Genomic DNA, 17,356 nt, shown 5'->3' on the forward strand with positions numbered 1-17,356 from the left:
GCTTGTTTGGATGGCTTGCTGGGTTCTCCGGTCCCGATGGTGTTACTGGCCAGGACTCGAAACTCGTAGTCCACCCAGGGGCTCAGATCAATCACGGTGGCTGTCAAACGGTGACCTCCGACCACTTTGGGAACTGCAATTTAGCAAATGCTATCAAACATGGGTGCGTTCCTTTGACATACGAGAAAGAGGAGCGCTGCCGAATGCAGTCGGCTTGACGTCGGCTTCACGTCTCATCTCAACGGATTATAAAAAGGTAACGGAGGCTAATCAATGAGGCTGATGTGGGCTGGAATTTTCCTTCGTTGACAGAAATATCAGTGCACAGCATACGATACACATCATTACAGCGGCCAGGCATGGTTACTAAGGGCGCTATCAGCGAGGATATGAGGTGTAAAACACGATCCATCACTGCGATTATTTGACATCAGATCCGCACCGGCTTTATCATCGGAATGAAATTCTTGTTGGAGGATTCCCTGGAGTCTGATAAAATGGTGGCCGGTGGTCACGCTACAATAACGCCCCATTTTGGAGAAAAAAACACCTCCAACATTCTCACCAGAGAGTCTGAAGATTGGAAGAGGCCACGGCCGGTTGGTGAGAGCTTACCTGTGGAGACAGCCTGCCACCCGAGGGAAAATGGAGTCCTGGCTTGGATGGTGTATGCGGTAATTGGACTGTGATTATCAACACCGGGCCTCCAGGATAGAGTCACTGTGGTATCTGTGATTTGGTCGACTTGGATGCTGGTAGGGGACCCCGGGGGACCTTGGAGACGACGTAACCGGGGTGCGAGAGCGAAGGGGAAAGCGGAGAGACGGAAAAAGAGAATGTAAATGAGGAAGCGACAGAGATATGAGAATGAGAGTCACAGTATTTTTTGGCACCGGCGGCCATGGCAGAGAAGTCAATTTGCTCGGAGACGTTTAAGAACTATTCTGTCTAATGAGACGGTGAAAATGTTAACCCAGGGTTGTCTAAACTTTTTCCAAAGGGGGGCCACATTTGGCGTGTTAAAAATGTCGGAGGGGGCATACCTTGGGGGACGTTTTTTTTACATATAACAGAAATTCATTGAAATACATTTCAATGAGCCATTTTGTGTTCCACATTTGCTTTTTTATTTTAATTTCAACTATCTTAACTCATTCACTGAGAGACGATATGTAGAAATGGGCCACTACAGTGTTTTTGTCATTTTCACTCAAATTGCAGGACCCACAGAATATTAGTTTCAGGACTACATAAACATTTAATGCAGCATAAGAAACCTTCGACTCTGTTCTTTCATCAGAAAAAAGAGGTAATTCCCGAGTTATATGGGTCTGGAGTTTGAGCTTGATATGGGGGCAGCTGTAAAAAAGGAAAATGCTTCGTGGGAGGGACACACATTCCTTGAGGTCTGACCAGCGCTTTATCGGCACCACCTCCACAAGAAAAATCCAAACCTGAGAAAATTCAGGTATGACGCTCCACATCATGCTGTTCAATTCCTGAGTAAATTCAGGAATCGCAGTGAATGAATCAAGCCTGTGTTTTGGTTCATTTAAAACATGCAGATTAATTCACTTAACTTCACTTTTGAACACAAATTAACTTTTTGCAACATTTGAACAACATTAATTGTAATTGTGTTATTTGTCATCAATTTAGAATTGAAATGGAATATTCAATTGACTTCACTTTTTAAAATACAGTGATACCTCAGTTTACGAACTTAATTGGTTCCCAGAAAGTGTGTGTAAGGCGAAAAGTTTATTTAATTTATTTCCCATAAGAAACCATTAAAAATGAGAATAATCCGTTCCCAGGTCCCCATAAAACATAATTTCCTACTAAATAAGTCTTAAAACCACACAAAATATACTGTATTTTATGTATAATAAATGTATTGTAATTAAAGAAATAAACTGTACTGGAAAATAAAGTCATTTTATTTGCCTTTGTGATGTTCGTTGATGTAGTTGCTTCTTGATGATATCCGAGTGAAGTTGATATGTTTTCTCGGCGATAATATCCTCACTCACACTGTCCCCTGCTAGCTGCTTTTCATTAATCCAAATCAACAGAAGTTTTTCAACCTCTTCTATTGCCTGAGACCATTGCTTAGACAACACAGGAACACCCTTAGTCACACATAGCAACGGCTTAACTCGACTTAGCATACTAGTACTGGGAAGCTAAGTCACACAAACGCACACCTCGTTCGTGTTTTTCGATGATCTCCTTCTTCTGCTCGACCGTAATTTTCTTTAATGTCATCTTCGACTTAGCACTAGCCTGTGGTGGGGTCTTTTTCAGTCCCATAATAGCAAAAGTACTCCACACGATAACAAACTATGTCTGCACTCCAACAGAGGGTGTGTGGACAACTAGCCACCGTGGCGCTGTTCGACCGTGTGTTTTGGTGTTCATCCGCCGAAAACTAGTCCGCCAGCCACCGTCGCGCTGTGTGGTATGGTTCGTCCGCCGCTAAAGCGTTCGTAAGCGGAGGCATCACTGTACTTTAATTAACTTTTGTTTAAACTGAAATATTCACTTAACTTCACTTTTTAAAATATTTTAATTCACTTTTTTGGAACAGTTGAACAGAAGTAACTGTTCTTTTGTCGATTATTGCCATTTTAGACAACAATAAAAACATTTAGAAAATGCTCATTGAAGAAAATATGGTATCTCATTCAGTCAATGACTCCTATACTAATTTGCTGTTTCTAATTGAGACTCTAGAAGGCAGCAGTTATCACACACAGATAATAGCGCTACTACCCAATGTATGCATTCTATAAGCGGGACAGACATTACTGATTTTACGATGGAGGCTGCAGTGCGGATGAAAATTTCATCGGTGTTGTATGTCATGCATATTAGCATATTTGACAATAAAGCTGACTTTGACTTAACTTTTGAAACTGACCACGGGCCACATTTGGCCCTAGGCTGCACTTTGGACATTGTGGGAAAACCCCTTGGCCTCCTCAACCATTGTAAATGAGCAGAAATGTTTAATAAAAAAAACTGTACAACTTGCACATTTACAGTATACATCTCAGTCTTCTGACATTTTTACTATGCTTAGAATATCTTCTTTTTTTATCCTTTTACCCCAACCCCCATTGAAATTGCTGCTGTGAACTGCAAATTTCCCCATTGTGGGACGATTAAAGGTTCTCTGATTCAGATTCTGAACCATTGACCAATCATTAAAAACAAAAACATCTCAGACCCGTGGCAAGGTATAATTTGTCAGATTCACAGAGAGTTAAAATGGAGAGGATGCTTTGAGTTCTGCTCACCTCTGACAACCAAGTCAACGGCAACGGAGAGGCTGTCCACTTTTGTCTGCACGGCGCACGTGTATTTCCCAGCATGCCTCAGCTGGATGTTTCGAATCATAATGTCTCCTGCTGAATGCTGCTGCCATTCAAAAAATAAATAAAGAAATGAAAACAAAATTACACAAAGATACAAGTATGCATTATTATGCTGAACATTCTACCATCCAGCCGCATGGGAGCACAAAGCTCATTTCCATGTTTGAATCAGAAAAATACATCTTGCACCCCCCATCAACTTTAGTCTGGCTCGTTTTTTTTTTTTTTTTTTCAAGGACACCCCAAAGTATTCATCCCGCGACTTGAATTACAGAAAACATATGAGCGCCAACAGCATGCGACCGACAGCCGCATAGGTGGGTCTCGCTTACAAGAAGCAGTTTATGTCTTTAAAGGGAGCAATTCCCACCTTTTCAATATCACAGAGTGGAGTCGAGCCGGACCGCTAATAAATTGGACACGGAGGAAAGCTGTGGCACAATGACAGGAACAATTTGGCAAAGTGCTTTTATCTGCGTTCTGGGTGTCGACCGCAATCTCCCGGCAACGCAACACTGCCCCCTGTTTATTTATCTTCAAGTGCAATAGCTGAATAATAAGAAGAGAATGGATCATTTCTATTCCTGGCCTTTGCTTTTCTCCCCTACAGGTTTTAGAATCAGGTGAGACTTTGAAAGAGAAGATGATACAGCGTATTTATGTAGTGTTTGAAACTCGGCATTGCTCCGAGAGTGCATGGAGGATGGGTATGTAAATTTCAGGGAAAAAAAACAGACAAAAAAAGCTATTCTGTCCACAAATAATACACTTGATACACTGTGTCTGCTATGTGGTTGAATCTGTTATGACTATGCCAAAAGAGGCCAAAAAACAAAAATGACCAACAAATCCTCAATTGGCAGTCTTCACCCCTATTTGATATCAAGCTTTGTAGAGGTCAGAAACTAAATTTGTCTTTTATAAAGCCGGCACACTGCAATTTAGCCAAGTGCACCCAGGCATTGGTTTCCTTCCCGTGTAATTACGGTATTCCACTCCGGCTATTGAAAAGAAAAAATGGGAGGAAAAAAGCAGAGAACAATATGTTCGAGTTCAAAATGAACTCAGTCGCAGTGTTCGAGGATGATGCAGATCAATGGATGCAAATGTGACCTGTTGTGTTGCATCCATTGGTTCATTGCAAATTGCGTTTATGAAAATACCATGCTTTTAATCCTGAAATCTGGATTACGTGTGATTAAATGACAGTTTGCAGTCATTGATTTGATGAAATCTTCAGAAAGTTTTGTCATTCTTGATTTATTATATATATTTTTTTGCTAATTTTGCAAAAATGAAGCTTCATGAAGCAAGTGATTATTTCAAACTCCTCTAAGCGCTGCTCTTGGTTTGATGATGAAGGCGAGTGCAATGGATGGAAATTTCCATTGCATATATAAACCACAAAGGTGGCCTGTTAGTCAAGTGGTTAGCACACCGGCTTCACAGTGCACAGGTCGTGAATTCAAGACCCCATCCGGCCTCCCTGTGTGGAGTTTGCATGTTCTCGCGGGGCCCGCGTGGGTTTTCTCTGGGTCACATTCCAAAATCATGCATGGCAGGCTGATTGATTACTCCAAATTGTCCCTTGGTGTGAGTGTGAGAGTGAATGGTTGGTTTTGTCTGAGTGCCCTACAATTGGTTGGCAACCAATTCAGGGTGTCCCCCGCCGAGTGCCCGAAGACGGCTGGGATCAGCTCCACCACCCATCGCGACCCTAGGAGTAAGTGGTACGGAAAATGGATGGATGGATGGATGGATATAAACCACGAGTGTCATCTGGTGAACTCAAAAATGTGTTTCATTTGTCCAATATTTGCATAAATTCACCATCTAGGCTAACAGCGTTGCAGAATCATCATAAAATGTGCCCGTTGAACTTACGCCGCCCACTTTCTCAAAAAATCCCCCGTGGTTGCCAAAGTGGATGAGCTGCTCATTGAAGAACCAGGTGAAAGTGAGTTCCAGTGAGGGATCATGGCTGATTTGACAAGGGAGGACCACGCTCTCTCCCACAGTCACATCCAGGGTTGCAGGCAGAGTGGTGATGATTGTGGGCTCTGAAATAAATCATAACAACTGAAGCGTTACACAGAAGATGCTGTTTTTTTTACATCCCATGCGGCATTATTTACGACGGGAAGACGAGCGGCTTTCGCCAAACGCCAAGCTTTCCATCACTGACGTGAATGTGTCACAGTGTTAATAGAGAAGTAGAAGTGACAGAAGGAAGAAGCTTGTAAAGCTACCATTGCGAAAATCCACCAGGATGTGGAGACGTGTCTCTCCTGCATTCGGAGTAGTCACGGTGACTCACTGTCAATTTAGCCTCTAGCCTAGAACTCGTCCCGATATTCCCAAAGCACACGGCAAGAAAAACAGTCAACTCCAAGTCAATGCATCTTGGAGGAGTCGCCGTTCTATTTGGGGAAATTGCAGTGCAACACGCTGGGATCACCGGGGAATAAGGCAAGCGTCCACGAAATGCGATTGGTCAAATGTAAAAGATGAGTATAAGGCACACCCAAAAGCCTTGATTTTCTTCAAAAGACGACCCTGCGCCTTATACACAGGTGTGCCTTATATGTGAAGTCATATTCAGCCAAAACAGGTCTCGCAACTACTGTCAGCAGCCACCTACTCCATCGCCCACCACCTATAGAAGAATTAGTGTGGAACCCCAGCCTCTACCTAGCACCTTAAATTTGTTGTGTGCCTTATGTTTTGAAAACTTTTATGTATTTATATCTTACCATTGCAAAACGTTTTGCATTCATTGAAGGTGCGCCTTATAGTCCGGTCCGCCTTGTATATGAAAAATGTTTGAAAATACACCATTCATTGTGGGTACGCCTTATACACCCGAAAATACGGTATTTTAAATTGGGACCCAATCTGTATACAAGACTCAACTAATTTCTCTAACGATGTTGGGAACAGTCTTGTTTAGAACATCCAGGCAATGCATGGCCTTCATTGCCTAATTACCTCTTGATTGTATGCTGCTGCTTGCTGCTAATTTCCAACAACCTCCTCTCATCTCCAATTGTAAACTCCCCAACAACAATATATACTTTCGTACGGATTGAAGAAAAGCCAGAATCGGACGAGGCAATGTGCGGCGGTGTTTGGCGAGGATAGTGTGATCGGAAAAGGTTGATTCTGATTGCTTGGTCCGCCACATATTTACAAAGTGCGCCGTATATTAATTGGCAACGGTTCAGGCCCGGTGAATCAAAATTCAGCCGGCGCTTGTCTAATCAAATGCAATTAATCTGCTAATATCCCCCAAGTGTTGGCATAATGTGGACATTAACAAGGCTCATTTATTGTGACTGCCCCTCCCGAGCTGTTTTCCAGTGTGACTTTTATTCACGATGCTTCCTGACAGGTATTTTTCAGTATTCGTATTAGCCAAAGTCAATTGGAATATCATCCTGTCATCTCCCATAAAACCTGCTCACCTGCCCCCACCCCACTAAATAGGTTTCCAATTCTCACTCGAATAATGCATGTAAATTACCCCGTCACATTGACGAGACAAGATCGAATCCGACAGAAAGACGTCAAAATCATATTAAGGAGTATTTGTGCATCAGCTATAGAAAACCGCTATCGTATGATGATGGAAACGCCGTGGATGGGTGTATAATAAAACCAGACTCTTGGATGATGTGAAAGGCGTAATGGTGGCGTCTGTTTATGCCGGGAGGCCAACCTTGCAGCTCCACCGAAAAAATAAAATAAAATCACACATGCAGCTAGCAGCGGGTCTCAACCTGCCCGCCGACTGCCCGAGGGCGAAGGCAGTAAGGCCATCATATGATGATCTTGTGTGAAATGGCAAAAGAAATAAAGAGAAAAAGGAGATTACATGATGATTCCTCACCAAACACTGCCGCACATTCTCTAATCCGATTCAGTCTTTTCTTAAACACATACGAAAGAAAAAAATGAGTAGAAAAGCTCATAATTGGGAGTGGAGGTGGGGTGGATTGTTGGAAATCAGCGGCAAGGAGCACTCAAAGCTCTCTCTCCCGCATTCTTGACTGCGGCTGACTTCAGAGCATTCATAATGCATGAAATCCGTGTTTTATAATTCAAAGGAGAAAAAAAAAGAAACGCGTCTCTGTTTGAAGTCATCTCCGGATGACGCGGGCGAACCGGAATATTCGGCAAATTAAATGATAGGAATTGGATTCACGTATCAATAATATTGAATATTTATGATACAGAATTGGTTTGAATATGACGATTGACGCTTATTCAAGTCACAAATGGGAATCAAACAAATGTGGAGATCGAAATGATGATGTATTCATTTTCTTTTTTGATACTACACAAAGATTGTCCTAGCAGATGGCTAAAATTCAAATGGGAGGACAGGGACCACCCTTGCCCTCTTACTGAGAGAACAACAATTACAACTTTTCACCTTTTCCCTTGCCCAGACTTTCAGTAATTATTGTATTTCTCGCACTATGTGCCTTCAATTTATTTTCAAAGCTGATCATGCGCCCTATAATCTGATGCACTTTATATATAGAGAAGGTTTTAAAATATGTCTTTTGTTGAAGGTCCGCTTTATAATCTGGTGGACCTTATAGTCCGGAAAATACGGTCATCGCGATGTCTTTGAATTAACACATTTGCATTTTGTGATCGTCTGGTGATGCGTCAGTTCTTGCACAAGCGCTGGACATCATCGACTGGACACAAATTTTTGCCACAATGGTTTGACGATCAGCTTTGGTGAGGGTTGAGACATTGGTGAAATATTTCAAAATTCTGTGGAAATACAGAGATGTGGACCATTAATGTTTTTAAATCCTGAACTGAAACTATTAATGCAGATTCTTCACTCAAAATGTGCAACAGATCCCTTTCTTTGGAATGAACGTTTGGCAAGCTCATTTGTAACTCCTTCACTGCAAGAGGATGTGCAAAAATGTGTCCACTCCAGTGCCAGGGTTTTTGTAATTTTTGCTCAAATTGCACGACCCACAGAATATTGAGTTTTAGGACTACATAAACATTCAATGCAGCGTGAGAAATCTTAGACTCTCTTCTTTCATCAGAAAAGAAGTTTATTTCGAGCTTACTTGGTGGCAGAGTTATCTGCATTGAAAGTGTTGGTGGATGCACATAAAGGCAAATGCTCCCCCCTCGTGGGAGGGAAAAACATTGCCAGAGGTCTGACCGAAGGTTGAAACGCACTGCGCCCCAAGAAAAAAAAACGAACAAATTTGTGAATGGCCCTCCAAGTCATGCTTTTCAATTTGTGACTAAATTTGGGAATGGAAGTGAATGAGTTCAAATTTATCTTCTAATTCATTTTGATTCTTTGACTTTAATCATCATGAGATTAGTTTTGTGTTGTGTTTTGCTGTTTTTGTGCTTTCAACTGTCTTCAATATTAATTTCCTGTGTTATTGTTTGTCCTATGAATTATTTTTGCTCCACAAATGGTACTGTGTATCACCGGCGGGTGATTGTTGTCAAGTCCTCTAGAAATACTCGTGAGCTGAGTTGAGTGTAGAAAAAAACATTCTGAATACAATCCGAAAAAGACAAGGACGCTCGAAGCAGAACAAAGAATATCATGATATTTGAACCAGCAACCTTGGCCAAAACGGGTTATAGCAAGGCAATGGTTCACTAAAAATGTCAGCAAGTCCCCCGCAAACTCGAGGAGGTGATAATACAATCCCCGGTGGAAACAGAAAAGAAAATCAGCAGTGTGCACAGACGAGAGGCACTCGATGCATAGCACTTTATACCCAGTTGCCATTAATTTTTAATGAAGTGTAATAAGTCACAGCACCAGAGCAGGAAAGCAATCCCCATTGCAGATGATCTAACAACATGAGGTCTTTTTCCACACAGAAGATCCTCAGACAATACCCGAGGCAGTCGGGGGGACAGGGGAATGGGGAAGTTTCAACACCTTTGCAAACACATGGCGAGATGGTATATATATGGCGAGATCAGTGTAACGACAGCTCTGCTCTCCCGACACAAGAACGACCAATTAAAAAGGTGAAAATTGAAAATAAATAAATACATTCATGCAGAATCTTTGCATATTGTGCCGGGAACACCGCGGCTTGTCCCCCTTTCTTATCCAAAACCATATTTTGAGTACTCTGTATAGCAGTTGAAAGCATTTTCTCTTCTCCGGCATGGTGTTGTCATAGAAATGAGCAGCCGAACGGATAGATGAATTGCTACATTCATGGAGGACAAGCGAGATGGATAGCTGGCCACCTGAGGACAGTATCATCCAGACATGCAGTGCATGTCGTTCTTTGCGGAGGATAAAGAACATATGCCTGTGTGAGTGAACGCTGGCGCGTGTCGCTGCCGCTGCTCACCCGCAGAAAAGATATCCTGCGGGTGTAAAGTGTCCTTGAGAGTTTTGAAAGCCGCTTATAAATGAAATGTATTATTATTATTTGTGTTCTGCCAGTTTGAGTTACTCCACAGTGCCAGGATGGCCAGAACAGACTCTTAAGCAAAGTGTTTGCTTTAAATTCACATTTTGTCATTTGTTTCATTTTATGTTTAGCTGAACGGTAATTGTTAATCGGGCAATAAACACCCAGATGCCTCTGGATTATACATTGAGAAACCCGTTCATTATCACTGGGATCCAGTGGCGACCTCGGCCTTCAATAGTTCTAATAACTGTTTGATGACTATACAACCTTTACTGCAGCTACAGCTGCGACTCATATAAAAAGTGTGGTGTTATTGACCACAAGTCTACTAGAGGGTAGCGTTAGCCAGGAAAAAAGGCCTGCGAGAAAAAGGCTTTGGTGTCGCCAACTTTAAATTTGATTGGTTAAAGAAAGTAACATTTTCATCTACACTTATTTCATGCGACAGGGCCCGCAGAACTGATGGTAAAGGCGTCTGACCCTCGTAACATGGTTGAAAGGTGATTGGTTAAATGCTTAAGTAAGAAAACATGTATCTGGAAGCAGCAGAACAGGGGAAAGCAATGTAAAGAGGCTGAAAGACAATTTGGAATTATTTCATAAGAAAGCATGGACAAAATATCATTCACACCCGTCTGTGATTCAGATATTTTTAGGTCCACCACTGCTTGTATCCGAAAGTTCACAAAGCTCAAATTGTGAAATAAAGGAAATGGAAATTACCTTTAACCGTGACACTTCCCGTGCTACTCGCCACGCCAAACTGGTTCCTGGCCATGCAGGTGTAGGGTCCAGCATCTGATTTGCTTACATTCCATATACGAAGATTCCCATTATCCAGAATGGAAACTCTGTGGTGAAAAATATACAAACGGTGTGTTCAAGTAGAGCACTGACATCAATACATAACACGTTTTATACAGCACATGACATAGCGTCCTTTTTTAAGTACCACATACTGCAGGGGTCGGGAACCTATGGGTCGCAAGTCATATATGACTTTTTTTGATGGTTGCATCTGGCTCGCCGATAAAACTAAATACATATTCTCGCTTTTTTGCTGTTCATTTCCATTTTGAGTGGCATTTTGCGGAAAGCGCAATTTTGATTGGATGATACTGACCTCGGTGGCTATTGATGTCAAAACAGGTAAACGCCCTCTTTTAAATAATCCTGACGAGTATCGTACACTTCAGGTTGAATGGACCGAAGGATTTGTGTCGATGCAAGCAATGTGTACGATGCAATCATCAAAAGAGAAAAGGTTCTGCTGTGATTCTAATTAGCAATGTAACAATACCATGAATGAAACAGTTGAATATCAGTGGGACTTTGACAAACTCCATGCCAATGTTAGCATCAATATACTTTTGTGAGAGACGGCAGAGAGCAAGCGTGCAAGCTAATGAGCAGTGGTCAGGCTAGCTAGCATTAACTTTGCATCTGGAGCCGGCAAGTTGACTTTCATTCTGATTGTATGGCTGGATTTTTTTCACCAATCACGAGGAATGGAAAACTATTCATATTAATACGTCTGTGTAAGCTCTCAGTCGTACAGGAGTGGTCCATCGATGAGAAGGTTTCTTCAGCCGTCATCTGTACTTCTTTGAAGGTGTCGGATGTTTCGCTTCTTATCCAAGAGGCTTCGTCATTCGTTATATAATACATTCTGATATTTTGTTGAAATCACATGCGTGCATCTTTGCATGCGAGCGTGCGTATGTGTGCGGGTATGTGGCTCTCACTGAAAAACATTTCTAAATATTTTACTTTATGGCTCTCTTAGTGAAAAAGGTTCCCGACCCCTGACATACAGTATATTGAATTAAAATATTTGTCTTCTAAAGTTAAAGTAAACAATCATTGATTAAGGGCGGGACATTTCGAAAAAAATATATGGTTTAGCATTTGTGGCAAACGTAACCCATATGTCTGGGTTTGTCACTTTATTTGAAGACAAAGAACACACAAGGTAGACGTTAAAATGGTTCAGTTGCAACATGTCCGTGGCCACAAAAATATCGTAGCTCAGGCTACATTAAATTTTTGCTTCTTTACTACGGCCGGGACAAAATGTCTTGTCGGGGTGCCCATTTTACGTGATGTTTCCCATTTCCATCCTTGGGGATTGCCAGCGAAGGGTCACATATCAATAATTCACCGGCCGAGATGAACACAAGTGCTGTTCCTTTCATCGCTGTCTGGCACACTTGAATGGACAGAGGAAATATCAGTCCTCTCTGCTTGATTATTTTTCAACAAGGGGACATGGCCGGTGAAGAACACAGGTGTGTATTTTGGGGGTAGGACGGTGCGGTGCTGCTGATCCTCCTTGGGATGCGGCAAGATGAAAGAGACACAACATCAGTCACCGAGAAGCCATCATGGCCGCTGTGAAGTGAAAATCACAGGAAAGAGCCTGCCCCAAACGTAAAAAAAACAAAATAAATAGCCTGCCTTTGTTATTTCCTTAAAGGACAACCGACGCCTCCGGACAAGTTGTGTCCATAATTTGTAAAAAGGATTCAAATGAGCGTATTTTACAAAGATTCCACCGCATATAGCTATATTTAAGACTCGCGCTGAATATTCAGGAAGTCTTTTATATATATATATATATATATATATATTATATATATATATATATATATATATATATATATATATATATATATATATATACACAGTAAAGTCTCGTTATATCGATATCGGATATATCGATAGTCCCGGTTATATCGATACTATTTCTATGCACGCACGGAGAAAATTACATGCAAACAGGGTCGGATATACCGATAGTCCCGGTTATATCGATATTTTTTCGGACTCCCTTGAATAACGATATAACGAGACTTTACTGTATATATATATATATATATATATATATATATATATATATATATAGTCATACGAGGAAATTGGCACAGTGCTAATAACGGGTCCCCGGAAAGGCATGAGTATTGTGTGTTGACAGCTTTGCACAGGGTGTACATTCCCGTTCTCTCAGGATGACTGCTCAAATATCGGAACGATGTTTGCTCACTTGGTGTGGAAACACGGCACCTTGGCAAAGAATGGACCCACCCTCATCAGGATTCGATATGCAAACAATATGCGTAATCACAAACGCGAGAATTCCGAACGGAGCTGTTGATGAATGCTCATTGACTTTGATATGCCACGGCTGGCCGCAGGGTGGGGGCCGGTGTGTGCGCGTACTTAATTAACAAGGAAAATAAACCGAGCTTGTGAAAATAGAGGTGAAGATTCTATCAGTGGAATAAGTCAGCCATGATACCACAGGAGGCGAGATGGTCACATGCTTTCATGTTGGTTAATTCGCCAAATCATTCGTCTCGGTGAAAACCAACATTCACCTCCTCGCTTCTGTGTGCAGCGACGTCTTGCAAAAAGCAGCCATTCTTTCTTCCAAAATGATTCATTCACTCAATGTTGTGCTCGTGCTTTGACATACGGTGAGGAAAATGCATCATTTTTATTTTATGTTCTGCAGCGATAACTCAACTCAACACTTGAAAACCAACCACCGCTGGATGCAAAGTGCTGTACACCGAGCAAACATAATTCGTACAACAGCAGAAAAAAACAACAACATTGCTGGTCATTGACCAACCTGTCACGGACATTTGCAATCAGCTCACTATGCTGGAAGTAAGCGACCTAAAAAAGAGAGAAGGTCACAATCTCCCCTTCAATGCTCTTGAATATTTTAAAAAGCGCTGAGTTCTGCTTTGAGGTGGCTCTGTTTTGGATCAACTGAAATGCAAGACACCCAACACCCCCAGCACTCATCGTGGGTGCTGCAGAAGCAAAATAGGCCGTCAAATGCCATCAATCAAACCCAGCGTTTCAAGCAAGGTTCTATACAGCAAATGCTGCATTCTGCGACATCAAGGTCAAAGGTCAATTAGGTATCTATTGGCATCTATGGACCTTATTTTGCTGTTCTTGCACTTTTGATGAACGAGATTGCCTGGCATTGGTTTAAAAAAAACTATCATGTGGACATCTACTTGAGACAATTTTTCAAAGGAGATGGAATTGATATTGATTTTTGTAGAACTGCGACGCACCTTGTTACATGCATCATTAGCTGCAATACATGAACAGAGCAAAACCACAAGGCACTCTGCTGGGCACTACGGCATTGTTGGCATGTAAAGCTAGACCCATGGGAAATTAAATGTTTAAAAAAAGAGGATGTCAAACAAAAACAAACAAACAAACAAACAAACAAAAGAAGACAAAAAAAAGATCACTGCACTTAAAAAGGCCTCAACACTCATGCTCAGCAATAGCTCAGAATCTACATCCATCCATCCATTTTCCGTACGGCTTTTTCCTCATTAGGGTCGCGGGGGTGCTGGAGCCTATATCCCTGCCATCTTCGGGCACGAGGCGGGGACACCCTGAATTGGTTCCCAGCCAATTGCAGAGCACACAGAGACAAACAACCATACTGTATTGGTGTATAACAACCACTCACACTCACACTCACACCTAGGGACAATTTGGAGTGTTTAATCTGCCTGCCATGCCTATTTTTGGAATATGGGAGGAAACCGGAGGACCCGGAGAAAACCCACGTGGGCCCGGGGAGGACATGCAAACTCCACACAGGGAGGTCTTGAACTCACGACCTCTGCACTGTGACGCCGCCGTGCTTACTACTCAACTACGGGGCCGCCTGGAAATAATCCATCAAGGGCAAAATGTTGGGTAGAGCTTTTGCAGCAAGGTATCTTCATGACCAAGACTCATTGAGAACGTCCCACTTATTTTAAAATGGCACCGCTAATTGTCAAGCCAGGGCGAAGAGTTTATCGTCCTGCGCCACAAAGGGTTTGTGGATGTTGCGCCAAAGGATGCTTTCAATCACAAATTGCTTTCCCGCTTCACAGATATTCATTTCTTACGCGCTGAGGTATTCCTTGAGGAATACAGAACATGCTCTGGGTTCCACGGGAAATTGTCAGCGGTAGCAAGATGGATTACTCTTGCTGCGCTGGTGGATTCTAGCTTTGAAAAATGATATGGGCCAAAGTCTCTCTGATAAAAACAATCCTAGTGAGCGGCGCGAGGAACACAGACTGACCTTATCTCGGCAAACATCTCACAACTGATTTTATCGCATGGGCGAGATTAGAGTTCTGTCAGTCGGCATAACACTCCTCAAAAATGTGTTTTGGGAAGACAACTCAGTAGCATCAGATTTCAAAAGCCAATGTATGAATACATTAATCCCGACATAAAAGTCCTCCTGAAGAAAAAGAAAAGGGCTTTTGTGTCAGGCAACAGAGAGGAACTGAAGGCTGTGCAAATCCAACTGAGGAGGAAGATCAGAGAGGGTAAGAAGGCCTACAGGATTAAAATGGAGGAGCAGCTGCAAGCCAGCAATGTCGCTAGTGTCTGGAAAGGCCTGAAAAACATCTCAGGCCACAAAAGCCCAGTTGACATATGTTCTTTATCCTCCGCAAAGACATTGAACGAAAAAGACAAGGACTGGGCAGATGAATTCAACCGCTTTTTCAATCGGTTTGACAAGACGCCTGCCGCCCCCGGCCCAACCTCAACTTCACCTGTAGCTGCACCTGCAGCAACTCTCACTGTGGCCTTACCCTCCCTGCCTACTCTCACGACTAACTTCCCGCAACCAACAACTATATATATATATAACAACTATATATAGTATATATATATATATATATATATATATATATATATATATATATATATATATATATATATATATATATATATACAGTAAAGTCTCGTTATATCGATATTCAAGGGAGTCCGAAAAAATATCAATATAACCGGGACTATCGATATATCCGACCCTGTTTGCATGTAATTTTTTCCGTGCGTGCATAGAAATAGTATCGATATAACCGGGACTATCGATATATCCGATATCGATATAACGAGACTTTACTGTATATATATATATATATATATATATATATATATATATATATATATATATATATATATATATATATATATATATATATATATATATATATATATATATAGCCCCTTCTTATTCACTATGGTGATGGACAGGCTGGCAGAGGATGTTAGACAATAATCTCCTTGGCCCATGATGTTTTCAGATGACATTGTGATCTGTAGCGAGAACAGGGAACAGCTGGGGGAGAAACTAGAGATGTGGAGGTTTGCCCGGGAAAGGAGAGGAATGAAGATCAGTCGCAGCAAGACGGAATGTATGTGTGTGAATGAGAGGGATCCAAGTGCAAGAGTGATGCTACAGAGAGAAGAGATAAAGAACGTGGAGGATTTTAAGTACTTGGGGTCAACTGTCCACAGCATTGCAGAGTGTGGAAAAGAGGTGAAGAAGTGTGTACAGGCAGGCTGGAATGGCTGGAGAAAAATGTCAGGTGTGATAGAAAGGTTTCAGCTCGGATGACAGGAAAAGTGTATGAAAGGTTTCAGCTCGGATGACAGATGTATAAAACGGTGGTGAGACCAGCCATGATGTTTGGACTTATTATTATTATTATTATTATATAAAAATCACATAAATAATATCTATCTATCATTCTGTCCGTCAATGCATTCATTCATCCATCTAGCCATCTAATGTTTATATAAATACAGTAAAGTCTTGTTATATCGATATCGGTTATATCGATAGTACTGCTCATTACGATACTATTTTTATGAACGCAAGGAGAAAATTTACATGCCGCAGGATCGGATATATCGATAGTCCGGTTATATCGACATTTTTTCCGACTCCCGAGAATATCGATATAACGAGACTTTACTGTATAATATACATTGTACAAATTTCCCCATTGTGGGACTATTAAAGGCTTTCTGATTCTGAAATCATAAATAGATAATATATACAAATATATTGAAATATATAAATACTTTTTAAAATACAAAAATATATACAAATAAAGAAATATCTAAATAATAATATTCAAAAAATATATCCCCAAATATATATACATATAAATGCATAAAATATTTGGTGGTCTTACAGTGAATCTAATGGAACTTTTGTCAATGTTTTACAATTTTTGTATTTATTTTTTGTGGAGACGGGGGTACTGAGCAACTCTGACATACTTTTTTTCCCTTCTTTTTGGAATAAAACCTTGAATCTGCTCCAACACGGACGTGCATGCTCACGGGCACCCATGAATGGCGGGTTCTGCAACCGCCAGCTTCTCTCATCCTCAGCTTGCTCCCATTTTCACTTGGGGGACCTTGTGAGCCATGTGGATACCGCCCAGGTAGAGGCTTGTTGGCAAAGGTAAAAATCAGAAAGCAATAGTCAGCTGTACCTGACAGCCGTTGGCGCTTGTAAAGCTTTTCTTTCCGCGCAACGTAATGAATAAGTCCTTGTGGACCCATACGCTTTTCAGTGTTTCAGGCCGCACAATTCTCTCCCTCACGGCAAACCTCCACTGAGAGAGAAGGCAGGACTCCACTTTATGAGCAGATGTTGTATTAGACTCCAGATGAAGCAATTAGTGATTT

The 17,356-nt window shown here is 41.5% G+C and overlaps 1 protein-coding gene across 1 annotated transcript in view; it reads right to left on the reverse strand.

Moving 5' to 3' along the window:
* The window catches only part of LOC148890766 (contactin-4-like), a 103,432-nt gene that overhangs the window by 8,921 nt on the left and 77,155 nt on the right, over positions 1 to 17,356 (reverse strand). Inside the window, 5 exon segments of the mRNA XM_089010274.1 lie at positions 1 to 133; positions 616 to 774; positions 3,303 to 3,423; positions 5,265 to 5,440; positions 10,544 to 10,671. The exon segment at positions 1 to 133 is cut by the window's left edge and continues 17 nt beyond it. Coding sequence (XP_088866400.1) covers positions 1 to 133; positions 616 to 774; positions 3,303 to 3,423; positions 5,265 to 5,440; positions 10,544 to 10,671 — 717 coding nt within the window.

Source organism: Hippocampus bargibanti, linkage group LG12 (assembly GCF_051943395.1).
Source record: "Hippocampus bargibanti isolate YZ-2025 linkage group LG12, ASM5194339v1, whole genome shotgun sequence".
Lineage (NCBI taxonomy): Eukaryota > Metazoa > Chordata > Actinopteri > Syngnathiformes > Syngnathidae > Hippocampus > Hippocampus bargibanti.